Here is a 27,745-nt window from a genome sequence, read left to right on the forward strand (position 1 = left end):
TCATAACAAAGAGAAAGTAAGGAGCACACTACATTTCTGGTGCATCAACAGTTATTTTTCTGTATATGCAACATATTTAAAGAGATCAAACATGGGATAAGGTGCATATCTCTCTCTCTCTCTCTCTCTTTCTCACCAAAAAAATTAAAGGAGCACTTTTTAATCAGAGTATAGCATCAAGACAGTTAAACTCCTGGGATATTGATCTGGTCAGTTAAGTAGCAGAGGGGGTTGTTATTCAATTTCAGCTGCTTTGGTGTCAATGAAATTAACAACAGGTGCACTAGGTGGGCAACAATAAGATGATCCCCAAAACAAGAGTGGCTTTACAGGTGGAGGCCACTGACATTTTCTTCCCTACTCACCTACTCATCTTTTCTGACTGTTTTTCACTAGTTTTGCATTTGGCTAGTGTCAGTGTCACTATTGGTATCATGAGGCGATACCTGGACCCTACAGAGGTTACACAGGCTGTAGAAGGTCCTTAATCCATCAGCAGGACCGGTATCTGATCCTTTGTGCAAGGAGGAACAGGATGAGTCCTACAAAATGACCTCCAGCAGGCCACTGGTGTAAATGTCTCTGACCAAACAATCAAACACAGACTTCATGAGGGTGGTCTGAGGGCCCGACATCCTCTAGTGGACCCTGTGCTCACTGGCCGGCACCATAGAGCTCGATTTGGCATTTTCCATTGAACACCAGAATTGGCAGGTCCACCACTGGCACCCTGTGCTTTTCACAGATGAGAGAAGGTTCACCCTGAGCACATGTGACAGATGTGAAAGGGTCTGGAGAAGCCGTGGAGAACCTTATGCTACCTGTAACATCGTTCATCATGACCGTTTTGGTGGTGGGCCAGTGATGGTCTGGGAAGGCATGTTCATGGAGGGACGCACAGACCTCTACAGGCTAGACAATGGCACCCTGACTGCCATTAGGTATCGGGATGAAATCCTTGGACCCACTTCTGGTGCAGTGGGTCCTGGGTTCCTCCTGGTGCATGACAATGCTAGGCCTCATGTGGCGAGAGTATGCAGGCAGCTCCTGGAGAAGAAGAAATTGATACTATTGAATGGCCCCCACGCTCATCTGACCTAAATCCAATAGAACACCTCTGGGATATCATGTTTTCATCCATTTAAAGCCGCCAAGTTGCACCTCAGACTGTCCAGGAGCTCAGTGAAGCCCTGGTCCAGATCTAGGAGGAAATACCCTAGGACACCATTCGTCGTCTCATTAGGAGCATGCCTCGCCGTTTTCAGACATGCATACAAGCTCATGGGGGCCATAGAAACTACTGAGTACCATTTTGAGTTGCTGCAATTAAATTTCAGCAAAATGGACTAGCCTGCTGCAGAATTTTTTCACTTTGATTTTCGGGGTGTCTTTGAATTCAGTCCTCTGTAGGTTGATAATTTTTATTTCCATCAAACGATGGGGCATCCTTACATTTCTAACACATTACCCAGTTCAGAGGCAGTTTATATATATATATATATTCCCTGGAGAATTCTTTTAGTTAGTAAATAAATGATTTGGAGTTTTGAGTAATTGTTACACATTGCTTAATTAAGCTATTTGCATACAATAAAAATGTATATGAGTTTACCTTAGAGAAATGCGTTTAACAGATTGTATCTCAAGTTTTTTCTTCAAAACCTCTTTGATCTGTCCTTTCTCTGGTCCCTTTTTGACCTTTTCACGTCCTATCAAGTAAACGTATTTGGGAGTGAGGATAAGGTCTCTCTTTATGGCCTGATAGAAGAGATGAAATGTTTTAGTGATTTGTCATTCTCACTTTGAGCCACATAGTGAAATAGTCGTTCTTTGTAATATAGCAGGTCCTCTGGGTGAATGGGTCAGTAGGTGATCATGTATTATAATGATGATGCAGTGCATGATAACATAGATGTCCTATGTTATTTTTTGTGTGTGCCAATTTTATCACATATTGGATAGAGTATGAAAATACACTTTTCAGTTGTTATAATATTGGTACATATTGCATATTACTTTGTTAGAAAACTATTCAATTAGACTTTAAATTATATCTAGATCAAAAAATGTACATATAGAGAGTGAATCTGCTAGACATGTGCAGAATGGAAACATTTGTTTATTTTTGGTTTGATTCGTTAAGTTACTATTTTTGATTTGCTGCATTCGTAACGAAATTCGTTTCGTTTAGTTTTATTTAGTCATTTTCAACCGGAGTCAAAATTTGTATTCATTGTGAAGAATAGCTGGTTCTATTCCATTCGAAATTCAAAGGCTATATTCTATTTTATCCTGTACTATTCTAAACTATTCTATTTTTAACTCTATTCTATTATTTTATTTTCTATTCTATTCTTTTCTAATCTATTGTTTTCTATTTTATTTTTTTATTATAATCCTTTATTTTATATTCTATTCTGTTTTATTCTACTTCTTTTCAAAATTCAATTTTTGAAATTTGGCTATATTTATTCTACTCTATTCTAAGCTATTCTATTCTAATTTTTTCTGTTCTAGTCTAGTCTATTCTATTTTCTTTTTTTCTTTCTATTCTATTCTAATTTATTCTATTCTTTTTCAAAATGTGAATTTTGGAGGATGCCTATATACTAACACTAATACACACAGTCTTTGAAGGAAATCAGCAATATGTTTACATTTCAAATTAGTTTTCAAATTCCATTCAAGTTTGATTAGTTTGTTTTTTCAGACAAAATTTTGTTTCTTTATTTCGGATTTGTTTATATTCGTTACTATTGTAATTCAGGAATGTGGATACACCCGAATCTCACAATAACGAAAACTCATCCAAATTTGGATTTGGAATTAAATGAACCACACATGTCTAGAATCTACTTAGTGGGGACAAAAGAGCATAAATCTGACATGGGATCTAAATCTATTACCACTCAATTCAAGACTCAAAACAGCATGGCTTTAGACAAGCTTTGATTTGAGTTTTTGATAATTTATTGGTGAGAAACTCTATGGCCTTTTTAATGTTATTCGCTGCTGGACTAACTAAAAAATGTTCCCTTCTCCCTCTTCCTACCTTCCTATCCTTCCTAATCTATATAAAACAGATCTGTGCACTTACCTATTTTCAAGCCTCTCCATTCTTGTCATGTGATTCTCAACATCAGCTCTAAATTCCGGGAGCCATGACATCACCTGTAGGCTCCCATAGCCCAGCCGTTTTATACAGGTTAGGCAGGATACGTGGGGAGGACATTTTTACAAATATATATTATTAGGGTTCTTTTCCATGTTAAATGATTTTGTGTTTAGCAACCTCCACTTTGCTACAAGAGCTCAAGGATGAGCTTACTGGTAAGGTGTTAGCCTACATTATCTAAGGACCAAAACTATCAGCAAATATATTAATTCATCTAGTGGGAAGGACAGCTACTGATGTTGAATGACAAGATTTTTGGTGATAAAAAGAAACTTGTACTGAGAGGGATATGCGGGCTGACAATGTTTACCTCGTACTTTTGGAAGTCCTACTGATGATCCATATGTTTTAATACTTTAAGTCAATGGTCCAGAACAAATTTGCATATCAGATTTGACAGCATTTGCCACTTGGCTTATAATAGGCGAGTAAGTCCAGATACAGAAAACCAACTAGTATTTTCAAAAAGAAGCTAGCAATGGCAGCCTCCATATTTCTGTCAGTACAGGTTTTCTTGAATAGGTTCTTCGCATATTCTTACAGTCCAATGACCATTTTTACAGTGGCCATTGTTACAATATCACCAGTTTCAGTTGCTCATTGCACTTAGGCAGGCCATATTCGGCCGATAAACGAAAAATCGGTCGGCCCCGTTGCCGATGCTGCCACCCATGTCCACGAAAAACGGCCATTTTTTACAGATTTTCCAGCATGACCAATAAAACTAAACGAGAAGATCTACGAAAAATGGCCGACGGGCTGGCCCCACTAACGGCGTGAATATCGGCTGATTTTTCGTGCAGATTAAAAATTGGCCTATAAACGACCCATCTATGGCCTGCATTAATGTACTAAGGGTTCCCCCAACTAACTCATGCTGAAAGCTTGGGATTTGCTGGGTCCATCCAGCTTCGGTCGATAAATGAAAAATCGGTCGGCCCCGTTGCCGATGCTGCCACCCATGGCCACAAAAACCAGCAGTTTTTTGTGGATTTTCCAGCATGACCGATAAAAATAAATGAGGAGATCCCCAAAAAATGGCCGACGGGCTGGCCCCACTAACGGCGTGACATGCAGACGAAAATTCGGCCGATAAACGACCCGTCTATGGCCTGCATTAGTAAAGTGTAGTTTGTGTTTTTCGCAAGTTATAATTACTGACATAATCAATGACAATGTAAATAATATGAACAAATGACCACTATGTTATATGGCAACCCTATGCTAAATTTTGGGCCAACTGTATGTCTGATATGGGGATCACATATGGTGGTCCATGTTGACCATTGTGTGATCCAAGCTAGAGCTGGATTTCTAATTTAGACTCTTAAAAAATTATAAACTAATAATTTCTAAGTGTGTTCAGGTAGGCTTTCAAGTGTGCTTGGATGTTAGGTAGGTATCTTTTTTTATCTGTTCATTATTTTTTCTTTCTAACGAAATTAATTTTATCCAGATGTTTAGTATGCAACAGATAAACTATCTGCACCTCGATTCATCAAGTTGGCAAAACATATTTTCTCACCTTAAACCGTCGGTCATATTTGTTGATGGAGTCTGCAAAATCTATTCTTTCTCTCTTGCCCATAAACTGGCGAAGTTCTGGTTTATCCTCCATACCCAAATAGTCTCCCACAAAATTGCGATTGATGCTATTTCTGCGGCGCTCTTTGAAGCCATACAAAATGTTGGAGGCTTGAGGTAAAAAAAAATATAAAAATTAAAAAAAAAAATATTTTTATCACATAGAGAACAGCTAATTGTATGGTAACATCTCATGATTATTTTATTAGTAAAAGTCAATACATCTTCTGGTGAACTTTATGTAATGAAGTTTATCCTGTTTATTTGGACTATATAGAACAGTTGATTTCCAGGATAAACATGTTAATAGGCACAACAACACTAAAGATGAGAGGATTCTGTAAAATACTATGTAACATAATATATTAAATGTATAGGGAGTGGGAGATGGAGAGAAAATAGCTCTCCATATCTTGTGAACAGGGTTTTACTGATACCACACCCCTAATGAAAATTGGGGAATCATGAAGTGATACTTGGTTGGCATAGGGACACCTAGACAGATGGTACCATAATATAGGTGTTAATAGACATGTAGTAACATAGCTTCCATTTGGAACCATGAATAAGCACTTTGTTGATAATTTCAACGCGTTTCACATGACAATGCCTGCTTCTTCAGGGAAAACAAAACACAAATTCCAGTTGACGATACCAGCACCCTCCCAGATGGCCCATGCAAAATATATAGGATGTGCAATTGTATCTGGATGGAAAAAGGGGGCCTCCAGCAGCTAATAAGGAATGATCGTCGGTCAGGAGAAGATCTAAATCCACTTATAAACAGCAGAATTGTCATTCACAATACTGTTAGTACATTAGCCAAGTGTTCCAAAAACGGGATACCGTAAGATAGTAGTCCTACACAGAGGGAATAGGGGTGAGGTTTATCTCTTCCCTTTTTTTGATGGGAAACAATCCTAACCTCTTACGGTATCCTTATACCAACCAAGTATCACTCCATGATTCCAAGCTGTAGCCTTGCACCATTATGTCTATTACTGTTTATGATGTGACACCTTTCATCTAGGTGTCACCAATCAGTCACAGTTCAGCCTTGGTGTTCTGAGGGTGTAGCTTCTAGTTATATGTAGCTGATGCCCGTGACACCCCTCTTGCGTGTAAAATATCAGTAACGTTTACTGTGGCCAGTTTCATTAACTGTATTTTATGATTCTCCATGTATATGTTTGATGGTCATGTTCCACCTGTTGGTGGTTTTTTTTAACCTAATAAAAGGTGTTCAATTTTATTAACTGTCTTTACATTTTTGTATAATTAATGTTGATTTATATGATTTGGTCCCTTAAAAGCCCCATTAGTTTTCTTAGTTAGGGTCTTATTTATGTAAAAGAATAAAATATTATTTAATTGAATCTCGTATGGCTGACCTATCTGAAGAGTACCTATACCTTTTAAACTGTTATGTGTTATTTATACCAAAGTAATATACAACTCAACAATTCTTTTTACTTTTTACTATTATGTAAATGTTTAGATACACAGGCAACCAGTTGAAAGATGAACTGTCTATAATTATATGTTATTTTAACTAAAAGGTCTGTTGACTTTGCAGATTCTTCAGCCGGTTGCTGAATTTTTATCAGACATTATGAAATGTATATGATGCACCTTCTTCCCCTCATACTGGATTGACTCTGTTGAACAGCATTGTGGTAGTGATCATTTAGCCTTTATTGCACAGATTTCTAGAGGCCACAAAAAGAGCTTATTTGACATAGTTATCCAAGGCTTTGTGTTGATGTTTTCACTTTTATTATACTGAATAAGAGCATTTTAGAGCAAAGAGGTGTGAAGGGACTTGCAGATGTTAGTTCGGTATACAGCTGAACTATATATGTATAAGTGCATAAAAAATTAAATGCTTCTAGCACTTTATACTTATGTCTAATAATTTACATAATATTAAAGATAACTGATATACAACATGATGAGTTGTTTTATCAATATACAAGATTTATATAGCATCAACAGTTTGTGCAGCTCTTTACAATATAAGCAGACAGTACAGTTAGAATACAGTTCAATACAAGGGGGTTAGAAGGGCCATGTTTGTGAGACCTTACAATTTAAAAGGGAAGGGCAAGTATTACAAAAGGTAATAACTGTGGGGGATGAACTGATGGGAGAATTTAAATTTCAGTTGTTAAGTAGAGGTGAGATAGGCTTCCTTGACAAGATGAGTTTTAAGGGATCGCCTGAGGGAGCTAGCCAGACAGATTGAGGTAGCGCTTTCCAGAGAATGGGAGAATTCCTGGAGGTGACTATGAGAGGAGGAGACAAGGGAGCTAGAAAACAGGAGTTCTTGGAAGGAGCGGAGAGAATGGTTTGGGTGATGTATTGAGGCAAGACTGGTGATGTAGCCAGGGACAGAATTGTAAATGGCTCTGTTATTGTTTGTATTTTGAATATTATTTGTTGGGTGATCGAAAGCTAGTAGAGGGTTTTTCAGAGAGGGGTGGCAAAATTACTTTGATAGGTGCTTATATTCTTTGGTCATAATCAACCTGTCATATACCTAAATAATCAAGCCTAATTGTCCTTGGTTAAAATTGACTTATACAGTAAATACTTTGAGAAGCCTAAAATTCTTATTAAGCTTCATGGAAATTCTGTGTTACAGGTGTTTTGTCTCCCTGTTCTGTTAAATATGAAGCATGCCTAAAATGTTTAGTGTACTTTAGAAAGTTCAAAAATCTTTTTTTGACAGTTAATGAGTATAACCACACCAAACTAACCAATGTTAATTTTTTTTAAATATTTCAATTAGGGACTGATCCTTCCAAAATGCAGGATTTTTTAAATGTTTAGATGATATCTGATGTTCCATTGGGTTGTCTTGGTTGTTTAGCGGGGAATATCCTTGTCAAAGTGAAACTTGCTGTGCTTAGCTTCTTCCTGAGGGTCAGTGTTATTTAGTCCCGCTCAGTTCACCATATTTCTAGTATGGCAATATATAAGAAACAGTTCGCTGTAAACAATTTGGACAATATTGTCCCTTGATCCAATTCAATGACAGAGCACACTATAGTTTACACATTTTTTTAGCTCTTTGCATTTGTAATAATAATTTTTTATTTGTTTAGGAAAATAAGAGCAAACATACTCCCCATTGCTTTTCTACATATTATTTGTATGTCTATAAACATGCCTAGAATACAATATTATTGGATATCTGGGCAAATTCTACTTTTTCTGCTAACTTTCTTTTTTTGGTGAAGTACTGAGGCTATTGGGTATTTTTTTAAATATATTCAGCCATTTTGGGAACTGGCCAACTCTGCATAATCATAGCACTATTTCATCACAGTGAATGATTTACTTTGTGGTAGTACGTTGGGATCCCCTTCTCTGACACAGCTACAAAACATTCTCTTTGCATTTTCCATTTTATTTTTAAAGTCATAGAGGAATTGAATAACAACCTTCCAATAATATTTTTTAAATGACATTTAATAATGAATGATGTTCATATTTTAGGATTTCTTGCTTGATGCAGAATAGCTTTTTGTTCAAAAGTAATTTTCTCTCTGCCAATTTCTCCCTTTCCTAGTTTGTATCATGGTCACTATCACTATCTTCCATCAGGACTAGTTGTTCTTTATAAGTTCCCTAAGGGCCATGAAATCAACTGTGACAGAATTGACTGTACAATGAGCAATATGGACAGGTGAGCATTCATTTAGCAGAAAACACAGATGAATTGAACATTTTTTCAACTGCTGCATGTGAGGGGTAAACAGCTGTGTATTGTTTTTTTTCCCTCTCATTCATCATTTCCCATCTCTGCAATAAGGTTAGATAATTCTTATCCAATAGTGTAGTGATCTCCAAACTGCGGCCCTTTGCTTGCTTTTATCTGCCCCTTGAGGCACTATTTCTTTTATTGATACCAACAATAGGGCATAATTTCTCCCATTGACACCAATGAAGGGGCCCAATGACACCAATGATGGGGCACAATTCCTCCCACTGACGCCAAAGATGGGGCACTATTCCTCCTACTGACACCAAAGATGGAGTATTGTCTATTCCCCCCAGATGTTGGGACCTTTTCTACTCCCAATAGCCACAGTCTGCCCCCCCTAAAGTCTGAAGGCTAGTAAACTGTCCCTTTGTTTACAAAGTTTGGAGATCCCTGCAATAGAGGAAAGGAAGTCTTAGGCAAACACGGCAGCCCATGATAATATCTTGAGGTTTTGTATGGGCAATATACACATTACAGTGAAAATCAGAAGGAATTGGCTGTAGTGACCCTTGTCCTTCTTCTGTAGTATGTAGAACAGGTTCTTTATAAACAAAAACACAGCTGATTTTATTGGCGAGCCAAAAGCAGCAAATGAAAAATACATGCATATGTGCTTTCAAGACAAGCTATTTCTAAAGGAAAAAAATAACCACCTGAAATAAATCAGATTTGAACAGTCACATGGGGTCCTGTTTACCTCGGTGCAAATAATGACTTTCAGAAAGTTAGTATTTGCATTAGATTTTTTGTCCGAATAGGTGCACTTATGTTATTGTAGTTATATAATTTCTCCATACCTTCTTCCCTCATTTGTTCGTACTTTCTCTTAGCAATGTATCGTCTCCAAGCTTTTTGGATGGTTCTGGCGAAAGTATCAAATTTTCTCTCTCTCATTTCCTCTAGTAAGAAGAGCTGTACAGGTAGTACATGTTATTAGATGACATTTCTTAGGATAGACTAGGATTGTGGTAAATTTACTTTTTTCTTGAAGTTATACAAAATTGTTGACTCACAATACACTTTGTCGAGACTCATAAGCAATTTATATCCTTAATAAGTTAAGAAAATTACGTAAATTTGTTTATAAATCACTGCACTTCTCCGCAGTTTCAGACATAATATACGATTGCTATAGGCCAGGAAAGCAGCACCTAGATCTTCCCAAATATTTTTCAAAGGGAATAGTAATTATTCATACAACTCACACATATTTTCAAGTCTATGCTTCCTTAATTATGTTATTGTATTAAGCATACAAATGTATAGATTAGCTAGTAAGGGGAGCTTTGTGGACAATTATCCTGTATCTCTTTTTATTAGTAAAAAGGTTTTAACTGCTGTTATTACTGTTACAGTGCATCTCCAGGGAAATCCATTTTTTACTTTGGATAGCGTGGAGAAAGTTTAGAACTTTGTCAAGTTTTTATTTGTTGCCTGTGTCCCTATTGGGGAACTACTCAATCCTCTGTTTGCACTGTAAAACAGAAAGAAAGTAAGGAGGATTTCAAAATGTTAAGAATTGTCCCCAGAACAAAAGGAAAGAGGAAATCTTCAGATGGGGACATCTGTTCCATGGACAACTATCTAAGGCTTGGTTCACACTGCTGCAACCCCAAAGTTGTGCGCTTGGCATTGCAACTTAATGGGGCTTCAGTGTGACTTCAATGCTACTTTCATGCGACTATTGTGTTTTGCAACTTTGGATTTGGCAATTCATACCAAAACAAATTGTGACACATATTATTGAACTTACAAAACCCTCAGAAGTTGCAGTCAAAGTCACAAGGATAATACAAAGAAGCGACTCCCTTGCAACTTTTGTGATTTTTACATTGCAGTCTATGTTGCAAGGAAGACGCAGGAAAGTGGTGCAGGAGCTATTTTTTTTGTTGCTGCGACTTGAGTCACAGCACATGTTGACATGAGTATGTTTTGACTTATCATGTGACATGTGTTGCATCAGTGTGAACCAGGGCTAAGAGAGGAATTCCCCTCACTTTGTGAGATTTCCTGCTGTAACTTTGGAAGATGAAGTGAAAGAAAATTTCTCCAATGGTACACGACAGAAAAAAAAGGTAGGGGTTTTAACACTTTCTTGCTCTGTCCAAAACTAAAAAACGTTTTGGCTATAGACTTTAAGATGTCAGCCACACATGGTTTGCAATCAATCAGCTAACTCATAGGAATTGATTTATTAAATGCAAAGACTGTTCACTTTGCAAGGGAAGTTGCACTTTGCAAGGGAAAGTGCCCAGACCCAGCACTGACAGCTCGCCCCTGCCTTGCACAGACAGGAGAGGAGAGAGAGAGCTGGATCTGCTCCTCCTCTTCCTCCCGCCCCTCTCCTTCTGTGTGTGCCTGTAGCCCCACCCACACGCCAATCCCTGGCAGCACTGTTCTCAAAAAGGGGAGCACTGGGCAGGAAAGCCCAGCAGCTGGCAACTACATTGTAGAGGATATGCATGAGCCTCATTGCTTCCTGGGGTGAGTGAGCTCGTCATGTATGCTGACTGAAGTGTCCCCCCTTCCTCCCTTTTCTCTCATGCCTCTGAGTACCCTAGTGTAAGGGGGACTCAGATGTAAGGGGAGCTCTGTGAACTCTGGTGTAAAGGGGAACTCTGATGTAAGGATGTCTCTGCTCACCAAAGTCCCCCTTACATCAGAGTTCACAGCATTCTCCCTCACATCAGAGCCTACCTTAAATCAGGGTTCCCAGAGCACCACGTACATCAGAGCCCACAGAGCTCCCCTTTACAGTAAAATTCTGTGGACTCTGATGTAAGGGGGCTTTGGTGAACAGAGACCCCCTTACATCAGAGCTCCCCTTTACACCAGAGTTCACAGCATTGCCCCTTACATCAGAGCCTACCTTAAATCAGGGTTCCCAGAGCACCGTTTACATCAGAGCCCACAGAGCTCCCCCTTACAATGAAATTCTGTGGATGTAAGTCCCCTCCTTACATCAGACTTCCAGTGTTCCTCCTTAAATTAGAGTCTCCGGAGTTCTTGCTTACATCAGAGTCTGCAGAGCTCCCCTTTAAAGTGTAAGGGAACTCTGAAAGTTCAAATGTAAAGGGGATTCTGCAAGTTCAAATGTAAAGGGGAATTCTGTGAGTTCAGATGTAAAGGGGAACTCTGTGGATTCAGATGTAAAGGAGATTCTTTGCGAGTTCAGATGTAAAGGGGAACCCTGTGAGTTCAGATATAAAGGGGAACTCTGTGGATTCAGATGTAAAGGGATAACTCTGTGGATTCAGATGTAAGGGGGGTCTCTTGTAATTAAATCCACATGATTAGAAATGTCATTTAATCACAATATATATATATAGTGTATACTACAAAAAAAAGTGTTTAGGTTTGACTTGAAGAATAGGTGGCAACCCAAGATGGCAGGAAGGGGGCCCACTGCAGAATATGTGAAAGGGTCCTGCTGCGGGACCATAATAAAGGGCCCCGTGACAGGAGTAAAGGGCTCCAAGATCAGTGGGAATGGCCTTGGGCTCGGAGTGAAGGACCCTGGGACCAAAGGTCAGGGGGCCTTTCATGGTTTCTTGCACCGGGGCCCTGAAGGTTCTAGTTACACCTCTGGTATATTTATTGAGCTTAGTGAATAAGGTAAAGCTGTATTCACTTCAAAAACTGATCACATGCTAGATAAGAACTTGTTTTTTAAATTTCCCTTGCACATGATTCGATATTCAAAGTGAACACAGCTTTACCGTATGTACTAATATTCACTTTAAGTGAACAGCCTTTACACTTTTAGTAAATCATTTTCACAGTCTTCTACCTTAAGGCAGGAAACCATGAGCAAATATAGCTCCCCCCATGTACAAAAACAATTAAAAATGATATTTAGGATATGTCCTAAAGCTGGCCGTAGATGGATTGAAATTTGGCTTGTTCAGCTGAGACTGTACGAATTTTGATCCTTCTATGGCCGTTCAATCTAATGATCCTCTCGAACGGGACTGCTGGTAAATTTTCTTTGATCGGCTCCTGCAGCCAATTGGCTACAATGCTGATCAGCAAAATACAATAACACAGTGGGGAGGATTCCTCCATTCACCTCACTTGTGTGGATGGGGTAATCCGTTCAGTTTTTCTTTCGATCAGCCTGCTGCCATCCACCTTGCTTATGTGGATGGGCGAATCCATTCAGTTTTTTTTTCAATCAGCCCATTGTCATTCACCTCGACTTTGTGGATGGGGTAATTAGTTCAGTTTATTCGATGAGCCCTCAAGTTTATGACCAGATCGACGCATATTGATAAAGGTAATTTATATAAAACCAATATCCTTTAACTGTTTTATCTCTAAAACATTGAGCAGACTAAACATTCCTTCTTAACCTCTTGGCACCAGTGCCTCCAGGTCCCGTAAGGGGTTTCAGGTGCCAGGAAGCAGGGTGGGGTTTGTGATCATTTGACCACCATGATTGGCTGTGACTGTGGTCACATGATCGAAAAGCTCCTGACAGCAAGTACAGATTGGGAGCTTTCCATTAGCCACCGGTAACTGTGCCGGGAGTGCACACAGTGCACTCTTGACACAGTTCTGTTTTTCGGCTATATGCGGCTTCTTTGCATTAAGGCACACTTGCTGAGAAGCCAAACAACCAATGCCAGGAGGCTAAAGGATATGTTTTGATTATTCAATTTTCCACTTCCACTTTTATTGAGAAATAAAAACATTCCCCTTTGGGGGATCAATGTGCATTGCAAGCAAACATTGTTGCAGATGCCTACCTATTGTTATTCTGAAGAAATAGCTGTTTGTCTGTGTTTAAGTGCAAAATGAATGTGAAGGAGAGTTATTTATAGTATATTTATCACTCAGCTGCTTCACTTTCAAAGTTCTAATGTGGAAAGTGGCAGGGTCTGCATCCTAAAATGCCCCATTGGGAATATCTCACCAAAAATGACATTTTTGTTGCAGGGGATGCCCAAAATCTGACTTAATCTTAGTGCAGACTTCTGGGAAAATCACTAACCCACATGGAAGAAAAATATATTTGAAATATATTTTTTAAAAATATTCTCCCCAAATATATTAACATATATTTGAAATACTACAATTTTGTCCGTATTCAATATATTTGCATGTTGAAATGCATTTTTTATATATTACAAAATATATGAAAAATATTTTTTAAAATATATTTTTTTTAAATATATTTTTCAAATTTTTTTTAACAAAAAAGTCATTTTAACATATATTTTTACATATATTTGTAAATGCATTCCAAAAATGCAGATTAATTGTATTTCAAAAGACATACAGTATATTTGAAAATGTATTTTTAAAAATATTTTTCATATATTTTGTAATAAAAACACATTTCAACATACAGTGTATGTGTGTGTGTATATATATATATATATATATATATATATATATATATATATAGATATATAGATAGATAGATAGATAGATAGATATAGATATAGATATATAGATATATAGAAATATATTGAATATGGCCAAAATTGAAGCATTTCAAATATATATAAATATATTTGGGAAGAATATTTTAAAAATATAATTAAAATATATTTTTCTTCCATGTGGTGGGAAGCCAATCACACAAGCAGGAAATGACATACAGTATCTAGAGGTTGTTCTGTACACCATCTGTGTACAGAATGCCTCTAGGTTGCCATATTGCATTGCATTTTACAGATGATTACAGCACTGCAGATTGAAAAGGAAAGGTAGTTTTTAATAACATTCAAATACTATATTACTTGTGTCACAACTGTATATGCTATATATTTTTTTTTAATTTGCCATTTTTTTTCCACGAAAGTGCAGTTACCTTTTAAAGCAGAATATCCAGATTACAGCTGTTGCTACTGTTACAACTGCCTTCACCAGTTTACAATGCTACTATTTGTTTTGTGACAAAGCATATACCCAGCCTCAGCCCCTGACAAAAGCTCCTTTATTAGGATATTACAACTCTATATGGGATCATACTATGCTTGTGTGCTTTGACTGTTCAGCATTTTCCAGCAACTACTCTGCATTCAAGTAAAAGCACACAGCAGTCTCATTGACAGGATATGCACCATTATTAGGACTTATGTAGATGGGCATTCTTGGCAAATGCTGTGATTGTTGTTCAATGTAAATGCATACATTTGAATAGCTAATTCAGCATTTGACTAGAAAAAGGCTCCTTTGACCTGCTTTGCATATGGTTAAAATACATGTCACTAGGATGTGTTGTGTCCAAAGAACACAGCATCATAAAGCAGATCAAAGGCAGCTTTGTGTACTGCTCAATTAAAGTCAAATGGATTTTGATCACCTGTGACTGATCTGCATTCCAAACCCAGGAAAGCAATGCCCATTGACATGATCCTTTACAATTTTACAGTTAAGGCCCCTTTCACACTGAAGGTCTGATCGGGTCAGCCCGTCAGTTTTTTAGGCGGACCCGGTAAGACCATCTGTAGACCTCTATGGACCGGCTGGTGTCAGCGGACAGATTTCCGTTGACACCCGTTGGCATCTGATCCGATCCTGTATGCCAAAACCAGATGGATAGGGATCCGTTCCCCATCCATCCATCAGATCGGATGACAGTCGGGGGGGAAACAGACAAGCCCCTATAGAAGTCAGCGGGCTGTGTCTGTGTCCTCTCTGCAGCAGAGGAGCAGACACAGACCTGTCATCCACTACTGTGATCAGTAGAGAGATTCCCCCCCCCCTGCTGAGCAGGTGGTCCATCTCCTCTGAAGGGGGCCTAAGAACAAGTAAATATTAAACAGCTATTTTCTATTGCATATTGAAACAATGCAGTGAAGTCTGTATATATAATCATGATTGTATAGTACTGCAAAAATTTGTTTTTCAAATAGAAAATGCAATAAGCATATTTCATACTGATGGTGAGCATTTAGAAAGCATACCGATTCTGGATTCTTTACAAACACCTTGGTTCTTCCCATTTGGTACTGATCAGCATCCATATTTACAGACCTCAAGAGATGCTGCACTCCTTGCCGTTCATCCCCTCGCCATCTGGGCCATGTTTCTTGTGTCAAGATAGCGTATCTGGTAATAGCATATGGTCATCAATATTATAAATATCGAAATGATAATGAACTGTGAATGTGGTAATCAATATTATACCTTTGAAGAAATTTATTAAAAACCCTTCTATAAGCAAAACCAGCACGGCGTACACGAATGTTCTCCTTTAGGCCTAGATATTCAACTTGATGTTTCACTCTGAAAAACCAAAAATATTCACAATGGTAATTTTCATAGCTTTAGTTATGCTACTGGTATCAACACCACAGCTTCATGTATGCTACTGGTATCTCTAGGCTACAAACATAGTTTTCTTTATGTTACTGGTACAGTATCTCTGATCCACCACCATAGGTTAATGCATTCTAGGTATTTATAGGTCACCACCTCAGCTTAATGTATGCTACTGGTATCTCTAGGCCACCACCACAGCTTAATGTACCGTATGCTACTGGTATCTGTAGACCACCACCACCATAGTGTAATGTAAGTTACTTGTGTCTCTAGGATACCATCACAGATTTATATATGCTACTCCTATCACTAAAATTAAACCACATCTTTATTTATGCTACTGGCATTTCTAGGTCATGCTTTTTTTTTATTCTACTGATATCTCAAGGTTACCACCACAGGTCAAGGCTGTGACTACAATTCGTAGAGCCCCATAGCAAAATTTAGATGGGCCCCCCCCCCCCGAGCAACCTCTCTCTGTGACACCTCGTAGTGTCAGTTGGTATAATGGTGTAATTAATCTTACCATAAGTATACCTAAGTCATAGATGGGTAGCGGTATTGCTGATAGAAGTTGCCAGATAAGAACAGTTATAAAAGGGACCCCCACTGTTTTGTGGGACACAAGATCCCTTCATTCTGTACCCCTCCACAATGTAAAGCTCCATGCACACTAGGAGGTGAAAAAAATTATGGAAAAACGCTGGATAAAAAACGCTCAATATTAAAGTTTTTTGCCAGTGGTTTTTCATTTTTGTGTCGGCATTTAGCAGTGTATAACTGGTTGTTAAGGAACGGGCTAGCAAGCCAGCCACCTGCATCCTTAACAATTGATGACTCATGACAGCTGAATGTAAACAAAATAATTGGCAGTAATTAAAACTTGAGAAAAAAAAAACAACTACATGGGGGTACCTCCTCAATCCATACCAGGCCCTTCCAGTCTGGTATGGATTTTAAGGGGAACCCCATGCAACCGGTATTTAAAAAAAGATGGCATAGGTTTCCCCTCAAAATCCATACCAGACCCTTAGGTCTGGTATGACTTTGAGGGGAACCCCATGCCAAAATAATTTAAAAAAATGGCATGGACGCCCCCCTCAAAATCCATATCAGTCCCTTAGCAGAACATGTAGCCTGGCAGGCCAGGAAAGGGGGTGACGAGCAAGCTTTCCTCCATTCTGAAGCATACAAGGCACATGCCCTTAACATGAGGGGGTGCCTTGGGGGACAAGGGCCTCTTCCTCACAACCCTGGGCGGTGGTTGTGGGGGTCAGCAGGTGGAAGGCTTACCAGAATCTGGAAGCCCCCTTTAACAAGGGGACCCCCAGATTCAGGCCCCCTTCTATGCGAATAAGTATGGGGTATATAGTACCCCTACTCATTCACCAAAAAAGTGTCAGAAGTAAGTAAAAATGCAAACACAATTTTTGACAAAACAAAAACAATGTCCCCTGAAGTAAATCCAATATCAATCACAATAAATGTCGCCGCTGCTGACCTAAAGGAAAAAAAAACTCTGCACCTTATGCTGGCTCCCGCCATCAGAGAGCTCCACTTCATAGGCAGCGCTAAATAAACAAAGGGGCGGGGGCCATCCAATGATGTCACCAGGTGACCTTTCCCTCTTGTGATATCATTGACCCAGCATGCTTCAGTCACTAACGTTACAAGGGGAGGGGGTTACCTGGTAGCGTCCCTCATTCATCATGATTGACGCCGGATTTACTTGGACGTCATTGTATCTGAGTTTTTTCTTTTAATAAGACACTTGTCAAAAACTGTCTCTGTGTTTTTGTTTTTGACATTTTTTGGGGGTAAATGAGTATGGGTAAAATGTACCCCATACTCATTCATATGGGGGGTGGGATCTAGGGGCCCGCTTCTTAAAGGGGGCTTCCAGATTCCGATAAGCCCTCCGCCAGCAGACCCCCCCTCAGGTGCTTGATTTTATACACCTGTGGGCATGGAGGTGATTGGAACACCTGAATCCAGTAATTTGGAGGGGTGGCCCAATACTTATGGCAATATAGTGTATATACAGTATATAGAATTTATGTTTTTATTCCATTTTTTCTACACTTTATTTTCTTATTTTACTGCATAGGTTTTGATCTGGTCAGCGGGGAACTGATCTAGACAATCTGGTGTTTCTATGTCTCTACGACAACATTTATCCAGCAATAGATCACTATGAAAGTGATCTTGCTGTCCCAGGGAGGCAGGTAAGCTCTGCTTTAGCTCTGCCTGAGGAGGATGTACAAGGAGAAAGTGCCATAACATCATTTCATTTCAAATGTAAACTCAATGTGAAAGCTAACAGGGATTTGTAATTTAGTGTTGGTATTACTGCTGCCCCTAAATGACTGACCTAGCAGCATTAGGGTCGTTGGTTTGAATCCCAACCATGGCATTACCTGCATTGAGTTTGCATGTTTTCCCTGTGCCTGCATGGGTTCCCTTCGGGTATTCCGGTTTCCTCCCACTCTCCAAAGACATGCTTGTAGGTTAACTGGCTCCTCTCAAAATTGGCCCTAGTATGTGTATTTATGAATGTGAGTTAGGGACCTTAGATTGTATGCTCCTTGAGGGCAGGAACTGATGTGCATCTATCTATCTATCTATCTATCTATCTATCTATCTATCCTGCATAAGTTGATGGCACTATATAAGTACCTGTAATAAATAAATTCCATGATGCAAATGCCTAGTTATATGCTTGTTGAACAAGGCCTAGGAGTTAGAAGTTTGAGCCTAGAAAAGATGGCAGAGTAACCCTCAACTTGGCCAACCTTGTAGCTGCAGGAGTGAGAACTAGTCCTGACTTATCGACAGCGCTGCTGTAAGAAATCATGGGATGGCATACAGCCAAACTGTTTAAATATATTCTTCAGATTTTTTTAACATATAAAAAATGCATTCCAAAATGTAGATTTTTAAAGACATACAGTATATTTTTCATCTGTTTTGTAATAAAAATGCATTTCAACATGTAGTGTGTGTGTGTATATATATATATATATATATATACTGTATATATTATTTTTTTTAATATATTAATATGACCAAAATTGTAGCTTTTAAAATATATGGCAATATATTTGGGAAGAATATTTTTAAAATATATTTCAAATATATTTTTCTTCCATATGGGCATAGTCATCATATCAGTGCTTGATCCAGCCAAAAGTGTCGGGATTGAGCACAGGTCACTTCATGTCTCAGAAGCTCAGAGACAAATTGCTTCTTGACCTAATTTGTAAATGCTATCAGCAATGCTTATATGCTGTATCCACAAACATGACCATCTTTACTAAAACATCACAGCAAGTGTGTCTTCTAAGCCCAAGTATGTACATAGGTAGCCTGGTAATAAATATAAACCTGATAATTATGAGCCACAAATACTAGTGAAAAGTAGTTTTCCACAATGAACGTCCTGTGTTTTTATACCTGCTTTCTTCCCAGTCTTTAGACCTCTTTGTCTCATTTGGTTTAATACAACGAATATAATGAGGTGTGCACTTCATTAAGGTATTTACAAGATCATTGGCTTGTTTCTGCAACAAAGATGAACATATCACATTGTAATGTTAGATTACTACATATTTCTGTTAATATATTTATTCTCACATGATTACCAGTGCTAAGCTTAAGCCAGCCATACACAGCTTGAATGTCACAGGAATTGACCAAAATTTGAGCCATGGGTGGCCCTGTTGAAATCAGTCAGCTCAACTTGGATTGAAGGAGCGGGGCAGAAAAAAGCCAGCTAAACAGTGACTGCAGCCACTGTTTGGGCATTCTGACAGCTGTGAGTGCCGGCTGTCTGAATACAATAACTGGCAACAGGAAATTTTTTTCATAGATTCACCTATCTATTGGATAGCTACCTGTATAGCCAGCTTTGGCTAAGAAAAACTGATGTTTATTTTTGAAGTCCAAAGTCCTCCACAGACAGTAGACAGTGGTCAGGCAGTCATATAGTTTATGGCATAGGACATGGGCAGCACACAAAATAAATGGCACTTTATCACACTGGACCACAGTTTGCGCATTCCTGTGCATTGAGGTTTGGTGCCAAAATCCCTATACTCATAGCTTAGAAGTACCAGATTATTGGCAGCAAAAAACATGTACCAACATTACTGGATGTATTAACATTGATATAATATATTAATAACAGTTATGTAATAGTGAAAAAGTAATGCATTAAAATATTGATACCTTAATTTTTGAGCTTGCTGTTGTAGGTCTACTTTTCTTGTCTGTATCCAGTTTTTCCGGGAAAAGAATCTGTATAAAATTACTAAGTAGAAATAAATTGCCAATATTATTTTGGTTCTTAAATTGTTGTTATACCATTTTTACTCATTTTTTAGCTTGTAAAACATGAATAGTTAGACCTAAGGGCAGTGGAAACACAATATGCTGTTTTGCATTGTGCAGAACAGTATCAAATTTGGGAGTTCAATCCCAAACTATATGTACATATGCAGATACGAAACAACACAATATTCTCAAACAACAAATCAAAGTTTGTAATTAAGCTACCCTTACTCTTCACCCTATAGGAGTGGTTATCTTGCATGGTTCTTGAAGTAAAAATCTGACCATTATACTTATAATAAAAATGGAACAAGAATATAAAGAAATTGTTTATTTGGCTTTTGACATTGGGTTATTTAGCCCTTGGCATTGTACTTGCTCAGACCAAGTACTGCCGTGAAGTATGAACAGTCAAAGCAAATATATGGAGTAAACTATAGCCTACTTACAACTCACTGCTCTGCATCAATTCAATGAGGTCTATGAACAAAACATCTCGATTTCGCTCACAGAAACCCTCAATATCATATGATACCTGGAGAGACACAATAAAAGATATTACACAAGCATGCAGTGTTTGTAATCTTCACACTGTAACAGTCTTATTCCATGCTTATAGATTCATCATTCATTCATATACAGCTATGCTAACACATTATACTAGTATGTTCTTATATGAAAGAGGTCCATAAATAAGACACAAGAACATACACTATATTGCCAAAAGTATTGGGACACCCCTCCAAATCATTGGATTCAGGTGTTCCAATCACCTCCATGACCACAGGTGTTTAAAATCAAGCACCTAGGCATGCAGACTGCTTCTACAAACATTTATGAGAGAATGGGTCACTCTCAGGAGCTCAGTGAATTCAAGCATGGTACCGTAATAGGTTACCACCTGTGCAATAAGCAATCCGTGAAATTTCCTTGCTACTAAATATTAAATGGTCAACTGTTATTGGTATTATAACAAAGTGGAAGCAAGGGTCAGCGGATGCTGAAGTGCACAGTGCGCAGAAGTCACCAACTGTCTGTCAGTAGCTAAAGATCTCCAAACTTGGTGTGGCCTTCAGATTAGCACAACAACCGTGCGTAGAGAGCTTCATGGAATGGGTTTCCATGGCTGAGCAGCTGCATCCAAGCCTTATATCACTAAGTGCAATGCAACGTGTCGGATGCAGTGGTGTAAAGCACACCGCCACTGGACTCTAGAGTAATGGAGACGTGTTCTCTGGAGTGACAAATCATGCTTCTCTGTCTGGCAATCCAATGGACGTGTTTGGTTTTGGTGGTTGCCAGGAAAACGGTACTTGCCTGACTGCATTGTGCCAAGTGTAAAGTTTGGTGGAGCAGGGATTATGGTGTGTGGTTGTTTTTCAGGGGTTGGGCTTGGTCCTTTAGTTCTAGTGAAGGGAACTCTTAAGGCGTCAGCATACCAAGACATTTTGGACAATTTTATGCTCCCAGCTTTGTGGGGACAGTTTGGGGATGGCCCCTTCCTGTTCCAACATGACTGCACCCCAGTGCACAAAGCAAGGTCCAAAAAAGACATGGATGAGAGAGTTTGGGGTGGAGGACTTGACTGGCCTGCACAGAGTCCTGACCTCAACACAATAGAACAACTCTAAAATGAATTAGAGCGGAGACTGCGAGCCAGACCTTCTCATCTGACATCAGTGCCTGACCTCACAAATGCGCTTCTGGAAGATTGTTCAAACATTCCCATAGATACACTCCTAAACCTTGTGGACAGCCTTCCCAGAAGAGTGCTGCAAAGGGTGGGCTAGCTCAATATTGAATCCTACAGACTAAGACTGGGATGCCATTAAAGTTCATGTGCCTGTAAAGGAGGGCTTAAAATTTCAAGTCCTGAGCTACTAGCCAGGCCTTAAGAGTTACTCGCCACCAGTTGCCCCACCCAACCCCTACCCTGCTACACCCCTAATTCCCCCCTAAACACGGCTTCGTAAATAATTTCATGAAATGACACTGTGAAATGTTACCCACATTACATCACGGTCCCCAGAGTCCCCCCACATTACATCAGGGCCTCCAATGCCCCCCTAAACACTCCATCATACTTAGACCATGCACTGCATACAACCATAACCCCCCATAATTTTTCACTCACAAAACCATAACTCTACCAAGCATATCCTACCTACTATCCAACCCAGCAGTACCTCAACGCTCCATACTCTACCACCCATAATAACCACATAATCCTGAACCTGACGAAACCACCCATACATGTAGGTTTATATACAGACACATGTACAAACACACACACACACACACACACACAAACAGAGACACCTGTACACACACACATACATGTACATACACACAGACATGTACATACATACACACACGTACACACACACACAGATACATGGACACACACACACAGACACATGTATACACACACAGACACATGTGCGTACACAGAAATACACAAGCACAGATACATGTACATACACACACACGTACATACACGCAGACACATGTACAGATACACACATGTACATACACACGGACACATGTGCATACACACATAGAAACATATACACACACACAGACATGTACACACACACAAACACCTGTACACACACAGAGACACATGTACACACACACAGACACATGTACATACACACAGACACACACACAGACGTGTATATACACACACACACAGAAACACATGTACACACACGCACAGAGACACATGTACACACACACAGACATGCATACAAGTACATACACACAGACATGTACATACACAGAAATACACACACACAGACACATGTACATATACACACATGTACATACACGCAGACAAATGTACAGATACACACATGTACACACACACACCTATAAAAAGTTGAAATACTTCGTTGTTCACTCACAGAGCCAGGTACTGCACTCTAGGGATAGGCAGAGAGCACAGCACACACTCCTTCCTTTGCTTTCACTGCGCTCAGCTATTGAGCAGTCTGACGGCTCCCAGGGCAAGTGACAAATCCGGCCTGAGCTCCGAGCCTGCTCAGCAGGACAGCCCTGGGAACACACTCGCCCCCACCATAATTTCCACTCGCCATTGGCAAGCAGGCGAGTGGAACTTTCAAGGCCTGCTTTAAAGGCAGGCGTCCCAATATGTTTGGCAATATAGTGTATATAAGTGCAGGCTTCCCTAACTTAGACTTCTATCTTTGCATTTAACTTATCCAGTTATCGCCAAACAGTGGCCAGTGGGCCGAATGTGGCCCTTTGCTTGCCTTTATCCAGCCCTCGGGACACTGTTCTTCCCACTGCTAAGAGGCACTATTCCTCCCACTGACACCATTGATAAGGCACAATTCCTTACACTGATACCATAAGTGGTGTACAATTCTTCACACTGACACTACTGATGGGGCACTATTCCTTCCACTGACACCAACAATGGGGCACCATTTCTCCTACTGACACCAAAGATAGGGCACTATTACTCCCACTGACAACAAAGATGGGGAACTTATTTCCACTACTGACACCAATGATGAGGCACCATTCCTCCTACTGACACCAAACATGGGGCACTATTCCTCCCACTGATATGATTGTTTGGGCACGGTTCCTCTGACTGACACCAACAATGGGGTCTTATTCCTTCCATTCTTGGGGCACTATTCCTCCACCTACTGGGCACAGGTGCTTTGTAATTTTTTTATCTCACTGACCACCAAACCTGGACAGTAAAAGTAACTGGCCCTTGGTTTAGAAAGTTTGGAGTCCCCTGATCTAATCTATTGCTGTTTACCTTTCCAGCATAGTGATGAATAACAAAGCCAGAATTCCAATTATTAAAGTGTTCATGTGTCCCCACAGCAGCTTGGAGTTTTTGTAACAGGGTCTGGTCTGCGCCCCCACTTGTAGCGTGCATAGTGGCACAAACATCATCTAGCACACTCATGATTCCTGGAGGATTCTGACAGGAAAAAGAACAGAGTACACATTATCATTACAATCATATGCCCAGTATTAATGAAGTTTTAAATGGAACCCACATCAGCCAATCAGACTATAGAGAAATCACATCATGGATGAGTTACATTAGTACCCCCCTGATACTGTGCTTTTGTCACAATCCTTGTTGTATATTTGTTGCTATACTCACCAGTTTGTTCTCAATGAGGTCACACACCACCTTATTATTGAAGTAGTCAATTGGAGACCATTTAATGCCTTCTGCAATGTATTCTTCCTAAATGAAGTTTAATACACACATGATGTACAATGGGTCAACATTTTCTTAACTATTAAAAATAAAATTTAAAGTATAATACAGAATTTCTGTACAAAGATCCCACATTTTACTGTAAAATATTTATTATAAAATGTATAAGTACTTTTTTATTGCTCTAAAGAGTGAACAAATCATTAAAGCCTGTGATTTGTGATTGTCAGCAGCGAGTCTATGTGTTTTCCTGTTCCAGAGTGAGCAATCGTATGCTTGCATTTAGTGGCCAGCATACTGGTAAATTCACAATGACTCAATGACATACATATTTGACTATACATATTTGTAATAGTATAGTTAAGCTAATTATAGACTTTAAAACAAAGTTATTATTATTATTATACAGTATTTATATAGCGCCAAAAAGTTTGCTCAGCGCTGTACATTATAGTAGGGGACAGTACATGAGACAATACAGTAACAATACAATACACGAGGGGTTCGAGGGCCCTGCTACTTGGAGTTTACAATCTAGGAGGGAGGGGATAGTAGTACAAGAGGAAATGGCTGTGGGGGATGGAGTGGTAGGAGGAGATCGGCTGTTAGGTGAGGGCGGGTTAGGCTTCCCTGAAGAGATGGGTTTTCAGGGTGCGCCTAAAGGTGAGGAGGGTAGATGACAGTCTGATGGATTGGGGTAGTGAGTTCCAGAGGATGGGGGAAGACCTGGAGAAGTCCTGGAGTCGGGTATGGGAGGAGGAGACCAGAACTGGAGAGTAGGAGGTCTTGTGAGGAGCGAAGAGTACGGGTTGGGTGGTATTTGGATATCAGGTCGGTGAGGTAGTTTGGGGCAGCGTTATGAATGGCTTTGTATGTCAATGTTAGTAGTTTGAATTTTATGCGTTGGGCAATCGGAAGCCAGTGGAGGGAATGACAGAGGGGGGTGGCGGATACGGAGCGGTTGGTAAGGTGGATGAGTCTGGCCGCTGAGTTCAGGATAGACTGAAGCGGGGAGAGTCTGTGCTGAGGCAGGCCAGTGAGGAGGGAGTTGCAGTAGTCCAGACGTGAGATAATAAGGGAGTGAACGAGTTGTTTAGTAGTGTCTGGGGTTAGGAACGTATGTATTTTGGAGATGTTGCAGGGGTGGAGTCTGCATGAATTTGCCAGCGATTGGACATGGGGCTGGAAGGATAGATTGGAGTCTAGAGTGACACCTAAAGTTGGATATTTAATAATGATCTGACTGTTGCAAAAAATGTTAAAGTATATGTGAACCCTCACCTTGTATAACAACCCATTCGAAATAAAATAAAAGACACAGCATTAGTGTATACTTATTAAAAACATTATAAATACCTTTTTTCCCTTTTTTGTGATCAAGTGATCAAATACCCTCTGTTCTCAGCTGCATAAGGAGCTCAGAGAGCTAGGGTTGGAGAAACAGGAGCACACTGGTCTTCCCAGTGAATGTCTGTGCAGGAGAACGGTGTGTCAGACAAGTCTGATCATTGGAGGAGAGCAGGCTGAGTTCAAAGCATAGCTAGAAAACTGACCACGCTGTGCTCTCCTGCTTAGTGTAGTCCGTTTTTAATAGGAAAGCAGAGGGACACCAAGGATTTCACACAAAGAAAGCAATACAAAGAGAACAGGATACTTTTTCATACAAGTGCATGGTACAGCAGACACACATCAGGAATATGGAATGTTTGATTGGCATATTCTTCAAATTATGGTCTGATTGAGATTTGCAAACTCATGTGCCACACACAAGGGGATTTACTATGGGACAACAAAGCTAAGCCTAGTTGCTGAGTCAATGTCATCTAACTAACATGTGGTACAAGAAAAGGTCTACTCTCTTTAGATTTTAATCACATTTTTTTCTCAGGAGAGAAAAACAGATATTCACATAGACACGCATATTTATATCCTGTAATTAAATCTGCCTAGCAATCATCTTTGGAAAACCCTTCTTATATTGGGTGAAAATGGGTTTTGATGGAACATCCTAATTTTACGGTTATATAATGTCTGTTGGTATAGGAAAGACTGTTAATTATTTGATAGATCAGTGCTTCTTGATAAGTCTGTGCTTTTTTGTAGTATGCTGACAATCTACAAACATCCAGTTAGGCATAGATCATACTGATTGTTAGCCTTTTAACATTTTTATGCTCAACAATTTTCTTACAGCTGTTTTCTATCCTGAAAAACGTGATTAAATAACATATTTAGACTGTAGTCAAATGTACCTGCTCAGCTTTTAATGTCAATTCAATGAAGATCTGCTGCAGCTTTTCATTCACAAAATTGATGCAAAATTGTTCAAAGCCATTTTTCTGTGTACAACAGAGATGGGATACATATTAGTTTGTGAAAACTGATTTTCCAAATTGCTTCTATCGTATGTGGCAGAATAGCAACCTCAACATATTGTAATATTTCTCCTTTATTATTGTATATAACTGTAATGTGCAATTATTCTGTACAGTATGTGTGTATTAAACTAATCATGAAACTTCGGAAACATGGAGGTTAGTACGTTACTTTTTGGTGCTGGTAGTTTTGAATACTGACAACAAGTATAAAGTATGCAGTTTCCTATCTATACCCCAAACTTTTTTTCTATGGTTTTCTATAGAGTAGGAAAGGGTTTAAACCCTGTAAAGTGTTTGCTGTCTGTGTACTATTGAGGACATTTCCCTGGACTTCCTGAAAGACTCAACAGGAAGTTACAGGAATCTTCCAAAGTTCACAATTTTTCTCTTTGGATGATTACCTCTTACCTGTTGTTCCAAAGACAACTCTAAATTTTAGATTCCCCCCCTTCATTTCGAAAAGAGGGGTGAAGTTCCCCAATGGGGACACAGATAGCAATAAAAACTTAAAGTGTTACTAAACCCAGGACCCTGCATTCACTATATCTGGTCTCCCACAGTACACAGAAATGCAATTATTTTAGTAAATATAAACTGCTAAATACCTTTTCTCATCAGAGTTAGAGCAGTCTTGTGACTTCTAAGGGGCATGCTGATGGGCACATTTTATGTTAAGGGGCACTCTGATAGGCTAATGTTATGTTAAGGGGCACTCTAATGGGCACATTCTATGTTGTGCCCATCAGAGTGCCCCTTAACATTCAATGTGCCCATCAGAGTGCCCCTGTAAGACTACACCCTACCTTGAGGGCAGACAGGAGCTGTGCCGGGATCCTTGCTGGACGCTTGTGTACAGACAGGGAGCGGGAGCTAGGGAGAAAGTGAGCTAAAATGGGCGGGGCGCACATGTGATGTCATGTTGCTGTGACGACCGCCCTACTCAGCAGCAGATCTGTCATTGCGGGCTGGCGGTACGGGCGGCAGCACTGCTGGGGCCGTTTGCAGACCACGGTCTGCCA

At 39.5% G+C, this 27,745-nt stretch overlaps 1 protein-coding gene across 1 annotated transcript in view; it reads right to left on the reverse strand.

The window, feature by feature from the left end:
* Positions 1-27,745, reverse strand: part of MYO1F (myosin IF) — a 129,724-nt gene that overhangs the window by 16,743 nt on the left and 85,236 nt on the right. Inside the window, exons 12-22 of the mRNA XM_089670007.1 lie at positions 26,601-26,687; positions 24,289-24,375; positions 23,932-24,099; positions 20,582-20,667; positions 20,031-20,112; positions 19,257-19,363; positions 15,669-15,767; positions 15,446-15,590; positions 9,326-9,440; positions 4,701-4,870; positions 1,613-1,758 (exon numbers count right to left, since the gene is read on the reverse strand). Of these exons, the coding sequence (XP_089526133.1) occupies positions 1,613-1,758; positions 4,701-4,870; positions 9,326-9,440; positions 15,446-15,590; positions 15,669-15,767; positions 19,257-19,363; positions 20,031-20,112; positions 20,582-20,667; positions 23,932-24,099; positions 24,289-24,375; positions 26,601-26,687 (1,292 nt within the window). The remainder of the gene's footprint in view (positions 1-1,612; positions 1,759-4,700; positions 4,871-9,325; positions 9,441-15,445; positions 15,591-15,668; positions 15,768-19,256; positions 19,364-20,030; positions 20,113-20,581; positions 20,668-23,931; positions 24,100-24,288; positions 24,376-26,600; positions 26,688-27,745) is intronic.

This window comes from Staurois parvus, unplaced genomic scaffold (genome assembly GCF_062004578.1).
Source record: "Staurois parvus isolate SC_StPar_1 unplaced genomic scaffold, SC_StPar_1.0 ptg000086l, whole genome shotgun sequence".
Taxonomy (NCBI): Eukaryota; Metazoa; Chordata; class Amphibia; order Anura; family Ranidae; genus Staurois; species Staurois parvus.